The sequence below is a fragment of the Trachypithecus francoisi genome, unplaced genomic scaffold (assembly GCF_009764315.1).
Source record: "Trachypithecus francoisi isolate TF-2019V2 unplaced genomic scaffold, Tfra_2.0 Lachesis_group3, whole genome shotgun sequence".
Lineage (NCBI taxonomy): Eukaryota > Metazoa > Chordata > Mammalia > Primates > Cercopithecidae > Trachypithecus > Trachypithecus francoisi.
The window spans coordinates 149,635,151-149,647,781 of NW_022681468.1; the positions used below are offsets into that span (position 1 = coordinate 149,635,151).

General features: G+C 43.2%; 1 protein-coding gene across 4 annotated transcripts in view; it reads right to left on the minus strand.

Moving 5' to 3' along the window:
* Positions 1-634: 634 nt before the first annotated feature.
* Positions 635-12,631, minus strand: part of RAD51 (RAD51 recombinase) — a 45,316-nt gene continuing 33,319 nt past the window's right edge. For 2 of the 4 annotated variants that reach the window (XM_033190539.1, XM_033190540.1), the window contains exons 7-10: positions 3,854-3,967; positions 3,362-3,491; positions 3,016-3,137; positions 1,418-1,938 (exon numbers count right to left, since the gene is read on the minus strand). In XM_033190539.1, coding sequence (XP_033046430.1) covers positions 1,815-1,938; positions 3,016-3,137; positions 3,362-3,491; positions 3,854-3,967 — 490 coding nt within the window. In that variant the 3' untranslated portion in view covers positions 1,418-1,814. Of the gene's footprint in view, positions 1,939-3,015; positions 3,138-3,361; positions 3,492-3,853; positions 3,968-12,631 lie in introns of all 4 variants that reach the window. The other 2 variants (XM_033190538.1, XM_033190541.1) reach the window with 2 other exon arrangements.

A 12,631-nucleotide genomic window follows, 5' to 3' on the forward strand; every position in this document is an offset into this window, starting at 1 on the left:
CCAGGCGCGGTGGTTCACGCCTGTAACCCCAGCACTTTGGAGGGCCGAGGTGGGCGGACCACAAAGTCAGATCGAGACCATCCTGGCTAACACGGTGAAACCCTGTCTCTACTAAAAATAGAAAAATTAGCCAGGCGTGATGGCGGACACCTGTAGTCCCAGCTACTCGGGAAGCTGAGGCAGGAGAATGGTGTGAACCTGGGAGGCAGAGTTTGCAGTGAGTCCAGATTGCACCACAGCACTCCAGCCTGGGCAACAGAGCCAGACTCCCTCTCAAAAAAAAAAAAAGACTAGAACTGCTTTTAAAACAAAGCATCACAGGGCTATGCGAGGTGGTTCGTGCCTGTAATCCCAACACTTTGGGAGGTCAAGGTGGGCAGATCACTGAGATCAGCGGTTTGAGACCAGTTTGGCCAACATGGTGAAACCCCATCTCTACTAAAAATATAAAAATCAGCAGGGCGTGGTGGCAGGCATCTATTGTCCCAGCTACTCGGGAGGCTGAGGCTGGAGAATTGCTAGAACCCAGGAGGCGGAGGTTGTGGTGAACCGAGATCACGCCACTGCACTCCAGCCTAGGCAACAAAAGTGAAACTCCGTCTCAAAAAAAACAGCCACAAGGCAAGCCATGGTATGTCTGTCTTTTATTTTGTATTAGGTTGAAAGACAAGCACAATCATCTGCAAGTGGGACTTTCCTTTCTGGTTTCAAATCTTAAAGTAATAGAAACTGATCACCCCTATACAGAACCAAAAAGATTACGGAAACCCTGTCTTGAAATAGCTTGCACTAGAATAACTGCTATAAACAGCATATTCACTATTAATAACTATTTTATTAGAAGCCTCACAATCAAATATGTTTACTTAGCCTCTGAAATGCTTGCTTTCTTTTTTGTTTGAAACATGGTCTCACTCTGTCACCCAGGCTGGAGTGCAGTGGTACAATCTCAACTCACTGTAACCTCCACCTTCCAGGCTTAAGTGATCCTCCTACCTCAGGCTATCGACTAGCTGGGACTACAGGCACGTGCCACAGCATGTCCAGATAAGTTTTGCATTTTTTGTAGTGATGGAGTTTCACCATGTTGGCCAGGCTGGACTTAAAACTCCTGGGCTCAAGCGATCCACCACCTCGGCCTCCCAAAATGTTGGGATTACAGGCACAAGACACCACACCTGGCCTGAAATGCTTAAGACTGTAGAATTATCTTGAGTTAGTCTTAGCAATAAAAGACCAAGCAGGTAGATGGTGAAGGGCTAATGGCCCAGTAGGCTTGGCACAAGACTCCATAACCAAAACCTTACACAAGATAATTCAGACAGACAAGTTAAAAACCTGCTTGAGAGTTTTACTGACAGAAAAAAAGAATCTGTGCAGAGACCCATTCCCTTTGCTACATAGCTCAGACATTTTATTTTACCATTAATTCAGAAGTGAGAGAAGGGTCACGTCTCTCCAGCTTTAGTTCTCTTGGAAACTAAGATTGTCCAGCTTGTTAAACCCAAGTCATTCCCAAGGCACCATGTCAAAGATACTTCATACCCCTCCTCCAAAACCAAAGAAAACACACAGAGATTAATACACTACAGAAGGAATAAACATTTTAGATTAGTTTGTGATTACTGACCTAGTTTGTGATTACTGACCTGTCTCCTGTTTACACCATCAGAAAAGCTGATACAATAGCTGTTTTCCCGGAAGCCTTTTCCTGGTAGTCACAACAGGAAGAGGCCTGTAGAGAACCCCAGGGAGCAGTACACTCTCATTAGGCTGCAGCACTTAAGGTTTTTAACAGAGAAAAACCCAATGATTCAGTCTTTGGCATCTCCCACTCCATCTGCATTGATGGCAAACATAGCTTCAGCTTCAGGAAGACAGGGAGAGTCGTAGATTTTGCAGATTCTGGTTTCCCCTCTTCCTTTCCTCAGATACAATCTGACCCAAAGACACAGACCAAAGCACCAATTTATTATAATTAAACAATTCCATCCTGACTTTATAACAGAGCTGAACATTTTCTAGACATATATTCTTCCTAGAAGGACCCTGGGAATATTTCTGTACTGTTTTCCTTAGTGCATTTCCAACCTGGCAGAATCCATTTTTGCCCTGGCCCCTCTCAGTGGATTGTCCATACTGAAACAAACATTAAAAAAAGAAAAATTGGCCGGGCGCGGTGGCTCAAGCCTGTAATCCCAGCACTTTGGGAGGCCGAGACGGGTGGATCACGAGGTCAGGAGATCGAGACCATCCTGGCCAACACGGTGAAACCCTGTCTCTACTAAAAAATACAAAAAAACTAGCCAGGTGAGGTGGCGGGTGCCTGTAGTCCCACCTACTCGGGAGGCTGAGGCAGGAGAATGGCGTGAACCTGGGAGATGCAGCTTGCAGTGAGCTGAGATCCGGCCACTGCACTCCAGCCTGGGCGACAGAGCGAGACTCCGTCTCAAAAAAAAAAAAAAAAAGAAAAATTTTCTTTCAAGGCACTGTCTTGATCTTTTGCCAGGCTGGAGTGCAGTGGTATGTGATCATAGCTCAACACAGCCTCGAATTCCTACACTCAACTGATTCTCCTGCCTCAGTCTCCTTGGTAGCTAAGACTACAGGCACATGCCACCACACTGGCTACCTTTTTTGTAGAGACAGGGGCCTCACTTTGTTGCCCTGACTAGTCTTGAATTCCTGGCCTCAAGTCATCCTCTCACCTTGGCCTCCCAAAGTGTTGGTATTACCAGTGTGAGCCACAGTGCCCAGCCCAAACATTTTTTAAATAACGAGGAAGAGGCATCTCTATTATTCATATTCATTCTTCCACACTTGTGGGTTTTTAATTCTTTTATGAACTAAAACATCTATACCAACCAGAGCATGTTAATTAGGTTAGCAAGAGTTCCTAAGTGTCTATACAACAGTAGCTTTAACAGGGCTTAAATGAAAATATTATATATTCATGTCTACTTCACAGTTAACATGACATTCCAAAAAGAAGAATCGATCCCATCAACACCTTACCTGGTTGTTGATGCATGGGCGATGATATTTCCTCCAATAGGTTTTTTGGGATCAGCAGCAAACATGGCTGCTCCATCCACTTGGGCTACCACCTGATTAGTGATTACCACTGCTACACCAAACTGATGGGGAAAGGATAAATGTCAATTTTGTGGCCGTAGACACTCCAAGAACCTTAATGCTGCCACCACTTTGCCCACAAAGCAACGAAGGACTAATGTCTCTCTTCTTCCTTTTCTAATAGACCTTGATGATCTCAGTTACTGATGTCTTGGCCTCCTAGCAAGGTTCCTAGAATTCACAGCCACTGAAAGTAGGCATTCTCTGTCCCTATCCCACAACTTACCTCATCAGCAAGTCGCAGAAGCATCCGCAGAAACCTGGCCAAGTGCATCTGCCTGGCTGAAAGCTCACCTCGACCTGAGTAGTCCGTTCTGTAAAGGGCGGTGGCACTGTCTACAATAAGCAGTGCATACCTACAGGAAACAAGGATTCTCTGAAGCCTATTTCTAGCCTGTGTCAGATTCTGCTCCCTTCCTTACCACCCTAAAATCTCATATTCATAGTTTTTCTTGTATATAGATGTTTTATTAAAATATTTGCACAGTACTAACATCTGAGGCACCATTTAACAAGATTTCCAGCAAGTTCAAGTAGATTATGATTTCATTTTTAATAGGTACTTGACCTAAACTATAAAGCAAGAGTGTCAAAACAGGAATTAAACTTAAACCTCCTCATTTCTAATTCAAGCTACTATCAATCTGGCCATATAGCCATTACAAGACTCAGGGAAGGACTCTAAGAACATATTTGGTGTCTTACACTGAGCACACACCTAGATTCTACCATCATGGCTGATGCTTGATAAAGGAGCTGGGTCTGATGGTCTGTGTTGAACGCTCGAGCATATGCTACATTATCCAGGACATCACTGCCAGACAGACCATACCTATGGGAGAGGAGAGAACATTTTTAGGCTGCACACAGAACTCAGGCAGATGAGCAATTCATCTCTGACAATTACCTGAACAGGGAGGGAAGAAGTGGTACTGAGAGTAGTTTCAGGGCCAAAGAATGTAATTCCCTTTCTATTAAGAAGTTCAGGCAAACTACAAGCAGAAAGATGATAGCACTCAACTACTCTGAGCTCTACAGGCAAGTAGAGCAAGTCTTCAGGACAAATCAAATCTATTCTTTTTATTTTCTTTGAGACAGAGTCTTGCTCTGTCACCCAGGCTGGAGTGCAGTGGTGTGATCTCACTGCAACCTCCGCCTCCCAGGTTCATGCGATTCTGTTGCCTCAGCCTCCCGAGTAGCTGGGATTACAGGCGTGCACTACCATGCATGGCTAATTTATTTTCAGTAGAGACAGGGTTTCGCCATACCGATCAGGCTGGTCTTGAACTCCTGACCTCATAATCTGCCCACCTCAGCCTCCCAAAATACTGGGACTACAGGCGTGAGCCACCACACCCAGCCTAAATCAAATCTATTCTTTGAGGGCCAGGAGCCGTGGCTCATGCCTGTAATCCTAGCACTTCAGGATGCCAAGGCAGGTGGATCACCTGATGTCAGGAGTTGGAGACCAGCCTGGCCAACATGGCAAATCCCTGTCTCTACTGAAAATACAAAAATTAGCTGGGCGTGGTGGCAGTCACCTATTATAATCCCAGCTACTTGGGAGGCTGAGGCAGGAGAATCACTTGAACCTGGGAGACGGAGGTTGCTGTGAGTGGAGATCGCACCATTGCACTCCAGACTGGGTGACAGAGTAAGACTCCATCTCAAAAAAAAAAAAAAAGTTCAAAAGAATGTTTACATAAAACCCAGTGTGCTATAATTATATTCTAGGTTTATGATTCTATCATGAAGATAAACAGATAGCATAAGGATAGAATTACACCTTATGATCCTGACCAAATAAAAGAATGAAGAGATGTATGTTTTCTCTATTTAGATCGTGAATGTATGGTTAAACAAACAAACAAACAAAAAGCTGTAACAGGCGTAAGTACTTTCACAAGTCTTCTAGTTGTGCCTCAAGAAACACTGATATGGCTGGGCACGGTGGCTTGCACCTGTAATCCCAGCAATTTGCGAGGCCAAGGTGCGCAGATCACTTGAGATCAGGAGTTTGAGACCAGCCTGGCCTACATGGTGAAACACCGTCTCTACTAAAAATACAAACTGTAGCCGGGTGTGGTGGCAGGTGCCTGTAATCCCTGCTTCTCAGCTCCTCATGAGGCTGAGGCAGGAGAATCGCTTGAACCCAGGAGGCAGAGGTTGCAGTGAGCCGAGATCGCACCACTGCACTCCACCCTGCGTGACAGAGCAAGACTGTCTCAAAAACAAACAAACAAAAAAATACACTGATAAAATCTACTATCAGAAAGGGAGAAGAGGCTGGGCGCAGTGGCTCATGCTTGTAATCCCAGCACTTTGGGAGGCTGAGGAGGGAGGATTGCTTGAGCTCAGGAGTGTGAAACCAGCCTGGGCAACATGGCAAAACCCCGTCTCTATTTATAAAATTAAAAAATAAAAAAGAAAGGGAGATTATCTATTTGCTATAAAAACAGAGAAGGTTTACCGGACAAAAGAGTTATCCTAGCTTTTCTCTCAGCAGCACTCACAAAAAAAACTACGGGAACCTCTGTGCTTAGGCTCCAGAAGCAGGACATGGAATTCCCACAGCTTGGGAAAAGTTGGCTGGAAATAGCATCCTCTTTCATAGTGTTTCTTGAACTTCCTTAAAGATAAGAATAACCTGGAACACCCATTAGGAAACAAATTCCTGGGCTGGGCACGGTGAGTCACGCCTGTAATCCTAGCACCTTGGGAGGCCAAGGCAAGCGGATCACTTGAGGTCAGGGGTCCGAGACTATCCTGGCCAACATGGTGAAACCCAATCTCTACTAAAAATACAAAAATTAGATGGGCATGGTGGTGCATGCCTGTAATCCCAGGTACTTGGGAGGTTGAGGCAGGAGAATCGCTTGAACCCGAGAGGAGGAGGTTGCAGTGAGCCGATATCACGCCACTGCACTCCAGCCTGGCAGCCTGGGCGACGAGTGAAACTCCATCTCAAAAAAAAAAAAACAGAAAAAAGAAAAAAAAAAAAAATCCTGGGCCTAACCTAGACTCAATGAATTATAATTATCAGGGAAGAGCCTGGTAATTTGTATATTTAACAAATACCTCAGGTTATTCTTAACATGTACATTTGAAAATCTAAGCTTATCTCAAATGAGCGATTCTCCTGCCTCATTCTTTCACAGTACTTCAAAGATTTTCAAGCAAGGCTAGCAATTGTGGTCATGGTTTGCAAACTTTAGCAAGCATAAGATTACCTGGAGAGCTTGTGTTTTGTTTTTTTTTTTTGTATTTTTTTTTTTTTTGAGATGGAGCTTCGCTCTGTCAACCAGTCTGGAGTACAGTGGCACGATCTTGGCTCACTGCAACCTCCGCCTCTCAGGTTCAAGCGATTCTTCTGCCTCAGCCTCCTGAGTAACTGGGATTACAGGCACCTGCCAACGTGCCCAGCTAGTTTTTGTATTTTCAATCGAGATGGGGTTTTACCATGTTGGCTAGGGTGGTCTCAAACTCCTGGCCTCAGGTGATACACCCCCTCGGCCTCCCAAAGTGTTGGGATTACAGGCGTGAGCCATAGTGCCTGGCCCTGGAGAGCTTGTTAAAACAGGTTGCTAGCCCGAGTATCTGATTGTTTCTGATTCAGTAGATCTGAAGTCCCATCAGACAATTTGCATTTCTAATCTCAAGTAATGATAATGCTGGGGACCACGTTCTGGGAACCCCAGAGCTACAGTAACATGAATGTGGGTTAATATTCTTCAATAGGGCATGGCAAAAATTAATCAGTAAGGGCTCTTCTGTTGTGAACAAAAGAGTGCTATTTTTTATTAGCTTAAGGAGGCCTTGTGACATTCTCAGAAATATACATTTTTTTCTTGATAGACCTATTTTTTTTTTTTTTTTCAGATGGAGTCTCGCTCTGTGGCCCAGGCTGGAGTGCAGTAGTGTGATCTCGGCTCACTGCAAGCTCTGCCTCCCGGGTTCACGCCATTCTCCTGCCTTAGCCTCCCGAGTAGCTGGGACTACAGGTACCCGCCACAATGCCCAGCTAATTTTTTGTATTTTCAGTAGAGATGGGGTTTCACCGTGTTAGCCAGGATGGTCTCCATCTCGATCTTGTGATCCAACCGCCTCGGCCTCCCAAAGTGCTGGGATTACAGGCGTGAGCCACCGTGCCTGGCTGATAAAGAGACCTGATTAAAACAAATTAATGAAATTTCTATGTAAACATATTTTTCAGTGAGGCACAGTCACTTATGCCTGCCTGTAATCTCAGTACTTTGGGAGGCTAGGAGGGAGAATCACTCTAGGCCAAGAGTTTGAGACCAGCCTGGGCAACACAGTGAGACCTCATCTCTACAAAAATAATAGGCGGGGCATGGTGGCTCACGCCTGTAATCCCAGCACTTTGGGAGGCCAAGGCGGGTGAATCACACGGTAAGGAGATCGAGACCATCCTGACTAACACGGTGAAACCCCGTCTCTACTAAAAAATACAAAAAAATTAGCCAGGTGTGGTGGCGGGTGCCTGTAGTCCCAGCTACTCGGGAGGCTGAGGCAGGAGAATGGTATGAACCCAGGAGGCGGAGCTTGCAGTGAGCCAAGATCGCACCACTGCACTCCAGCCTGGGCAACAGAGCAAGACTCTGTCTCAAAAAAAAAAAAAAAAGAAATAGACCGGGCGCTGTTGTTTATGCCTGTTATCCCAGCACTTTGGGAGGCTGAGGCAGGGGGATCACCTGAGGTCAGGAGTTCGAGACCAGCCTCAACATGGAGAAACCCCCCCCGCTACTAAAAATACAAAATTAGCCGGGCGTGGTAGTGTATGCCTGTAATCCCAGCTATTCAGGAGGCTGAGGCAGAAGAATTGCTTGAACATGGGAGGCGAGGTTGCGGTGAGCCGAGATCGTGCCATTGCACTCCAGCCTGGGCAACAAGAGCAAAACTCTGTCTCAAAAAAAAAAAAAAAAAAAAACCAAGAAAAAGAAAAAGAAAGAAAAATAGAAAAATATTTGCTGGGCTTGGTGGTGCGTGCCTGTAATCCCAGCTACACTGAGGAGGGAGGACTGCCTGAGCCCTGGAGGCTGCAGTGAGCTATGATTGTACTGTTGCATTCTAGCGGGGCAGAGTGAGACCCCATCTCTAAAAACACAAACAAAAAAAATATTTTTTGTGAGCAAAACATTCATTAACAAATGCTGAATGCATTGCTCTATGGCTTGGACATCCAGTGGTTGACCAAATCAAAGTTCTTGTCCTCATAGCCTATATTCTACTAGCTCACCTATCCTATCTAAATACTTACTTACGTTACGAGACGATGTTTTAGTGACTCTGTCCAAAAGAGAATCCTTAAACTACTAAAATAGTATACTTAAAAATATGAATGCTGTACAAGATTGCCAAAACAATTTTGGGAGGGAAGACACAAGTATATACATCTTCAGAAAACTAAGATCAGGCTGCAAAAGAGTAATTCCTTTTCCTTCATAGGAATTTTGTAGGCAGAGGCAAAAAGCTGCAATTACTATTTCAACCTAATTTTGTGCTTCAGTGGTATACATTTAATAGGTTGCAGTCCTCAAATTACAAGCTGGGAAAGATAATTTGATTATAAAACAAGAGAGAATATTCTCCTCAACTTATTTAGGCAGGTTCCAACTTGAGTCTGACATCTCAGCATACAATTAAACTGTTTTATCACTGGGTTTCCATAAAATGTGTGGCAGGGCTAAATTACCACATTTGACCCTACACAAAGGAAAAGAAGTAAAACAATTTTGAGGATGTATTTCAAAACTTTATTTGAGGATACAAAAACTTATAACCTCTTCACAAGCTTTACTCAGGTATAATGAACATACCTCAAAAATGGCCTGCTGTAAGTATAAAATTCATTGAGAGCTTTAGTGAATTTGCAGAGTTGTATAACCATGAGCACAATCCAATTTTAGAACATTTTCATCACCCCTAAAAAAACTCTCAGCTTCATTCACAGTTACTCCTAATTCCTATCGATAGTAACCACAATTCTTCTCTCTCTTAGATTATCCCCTTCTGGAAATTTCATATAAACGGAATCATACAATATGTGGTCTTTTGTGTTTAACTTCTATCATTTACCATATTTCAAAGTTCATCAATGTTGTTAACATGTATCAGTACTTAAGTTCTTTTTTTATTGCTGAAGAGTATCCCATTGTATGGAGAAAACAAATTTTGTTTATTCATTTACCAGTTGACGGACATTTTGGGCTATTACAGTGATACCATAAACATTATCATACAAGTCTTTATATGACATGTTTTTATTTCTCTTGGGTATATAACTAGAGTAAAATTGCTGCATCATATGGCAAATTTATTTTTAACTTTTTAAGCAGCCACCTGTTTTGCAAAGAGACCACCAATGCATATTGTCACCAGCAATATGTGAGGGTTCCAGTTTCTCTACGTCCTCCCAGTATTTGTTACTGTCTTTTTTATTATAGCCTTCGTAGTGGGTGTGAAGTGGTAGCTCACCACGGTTTCAATTTGCATTTTCCTGATGATTAATGATGTTGAGCATCTTTTTATGTGCTTATCAGCCATTGTATATCCTTTGGAGAGATGTCTATTCAAATCCTTTGCCCATTTAAACAACTGGATTATCTTTTTATTGTTGGGTTATAATAGTTCTTCATATATTCTGGATACTAGACCTTTATCAGATACATGATTTGCAAATATTTTCTCACATTCTTTGGGTTATCTTTTCATTTCCTTCATAGTGTCCTTTGAAGCACAAAAGTTTTTAATTTTGATGAAGTGAAAACTCACTCTATTATCAATTTATTCTTTCATGGACTGTGTGTTTGGTGTTGTAGCTAATAAATATTTGCCTACCCCAAGGTCACTAAGATTTTCCCCCATGTTCTCTCTGAAAAATTATAGTTTAGGCTCTTATTTAGGATTACCACCCTTTTAAAAACAGTATAGTAAAACATATAACATTAAATTGAGCATTTTAACTATTTTAAAGTATATAGTTCAGGTGCATTAAGGATATTCATGCTGCTATGCAACCATCACCCACTATTCATCTCCAGAGCTTTTTTCATCATCCCAAACTGAAACTGTACCATTAAACAATAACACCCCAGTCTCCCTACCCTCAGAAAACCACCATTCTACTTTCTGTCTGATTTTGAAGTACCACATATTAGCGGAATCATACAGTTTTTGTCCTTTTTTTTTTCCTTTTCCGAGCCAGAGTTTCACTCTTGTTGCTCAGGCTATAGTGCAATGGCATGATCTCAGCACACTGCAACCTTCAACTCCCAGGTTCAAGCGATTCTCCTGCCTCAGCCTCCGGAGTAGCTGGGATTACAGGTGTGTGCCACCATGCCTGGCTAATTTTTCATATTTTTAGTAGTGATGGGGATTCACTATGTTGGCCAGGCTGGTCTCAACTGACCTAAGGTGATCCACCTGCCTCGGCCTCTCAAAGTGCTGGGATTACAGGCATGAAGCCACTGCGCCCGGCCTCAGTTTTTGTCTTTTTGTGACTTATTTCACTTAGCATGTCCTCAAGGTGAGTGGATGTTAATAGCATGTGTCAGAATTTCCCATCTTTTTTTTTTTTGAGACGGAGTCTGGCTCTGTCACCCAAGCTGGAGTGCACTGGCCAGATCTCAGCTCACTGCAAGCTCCGCCTCCTGGTTCACACATTCTCCTGCCTCAGCCTCCCGAGTAGCTGGGACTACAGGCGCCTGCCACCTCGCCCGGCTAGTTTTTTGTATTTTTAGTAGAGACGGGGTTTCACCGTGTTAGCCAGGATGGTCTCGATCTTCTGACCTTGTGATCCACCCGCCTCGGCCTCCCAAAGTGCTGGGATTACAGGCTTGAGCCACCGCGCCCGGCCAATTTCCCATCTTTTTATCTGCAGGACTAGGTCTAAGAAAAAATTTTTTTTCTTCCTTTTAAGGCTAAATTAACATTTCATTGTGTGTATATACCACATGTTATATATTCATTTGTCAATGGACACTGGGTTATTTCCAAAGCTATTGTGAGTAATGCTGCTATGAACATCGGTGTCCAAGTCTCTGAGTTCCTGTTTTCAATTCTTTTGAATATATAGCTAGAAATGGAACTGCTGGATCACATGGTCATTCTGTGTTTAATTTTTTGAGGAATGACCACACTGTTATCTATTTTCATTTTTACGTGTGGTGTATAGTAAGGGTCTAAAGTTATTGTTTTGCATTTGGAAATTCACCTACATCAGCACCATTTATTGAAAAGACCATTCTTTCCCTCATTAAATTGCCTTGTCAGCCAGGTTTGGTGGCTCACGTCTGTAATCCTAACACTTTGGGAAGGTTGAGTTGGGAGGATCACCTGAGGTCAGGAGTTCGAGACCAGCCTGGGCAACACAGCGAGACCATGTATATTTGTAAAAAATTTAAAATTTTAAAAAAATCGCCTGTTACCTTTGTCAAAAATCAAGTGACCATAAAAGTTTCATTTCTGAACTCTCCATGTTTATCCTTATGCCATCACCATATTGTCTTGGTTATTGTAGCTTTATAATAAGTTTTTAAACCAAAAAGTCTAAAATCTCAAATTTTCTTTTTCCAGACATTTCAGCTATTCTGGGTCCTTTGCATTTTCATATGTTAAATCCCATAAATGTTGTGATTATTTTGTAAATTTCTGCAAAAAAAAGCTTGCTGGTATTTTGATAAGGATTGTGTTGAATCTGTAGATAAATCTGAGGAGAACTGCCTTTTCTTGAGACAGACTCCACCCAGGCTGGAGTGCAGTGGCACAATCTCAGATTACTGCAACCTCTGTCTCCCTGGTTCAAGTGATTCTCCTTCCTCATCCTCCCAAGTAGCTCGGACTACAGGCAGTACGCCACTACGTCTGGCTAATTTTTTTTTTTTTTTTGAGACGGAATCTCGCTCTGTCGCCCAGGCTGGAGTGCAGTGGCTGGATCTCAGCTCACTGCAAGCTCCGCCTCCCAGGTTCACATCATTCTCCTGCCTCAGCCTCCCGAGTAGCTGGCACTACAGGCGCCCGCCACTTTGCCCGGCTAGTTTTTTGTATTTTCTTTTTAGTAGAGACGGGGTTTCACCATGTTAGCCAGGATGGTCTCGATCTCCTGACCTCGTGATCCGCCCGTCTCGGCCTCCCAAAGTGCTGGGATTACAGGCTTGAGCCACTGCACCCGGCCAATTTTTGTATTTTTAGTAGACACAGGGTTTCGCCATGCTGGTCAGGCTGGTCTTGAACTCCTGACCTCAGGTAATCCGCCCACCTTCGCCTCCCAAAGTGTTGGGATTAAGGTGTGCACCCCTGTACCTGGCCAAGAATGCCATTTTAATAATATTGAGTTTTCCCATCCATGATATGGAATGTTTCTCTTTATGTAAATCTGCCATTTTTCCCAGCAATATTTTAAGAGTTTTTGCTGTACAAATCTTACATTCCTTTTGTTAAATTTATTCCTAAGTATTTTATTCTTTTTCATGTTACT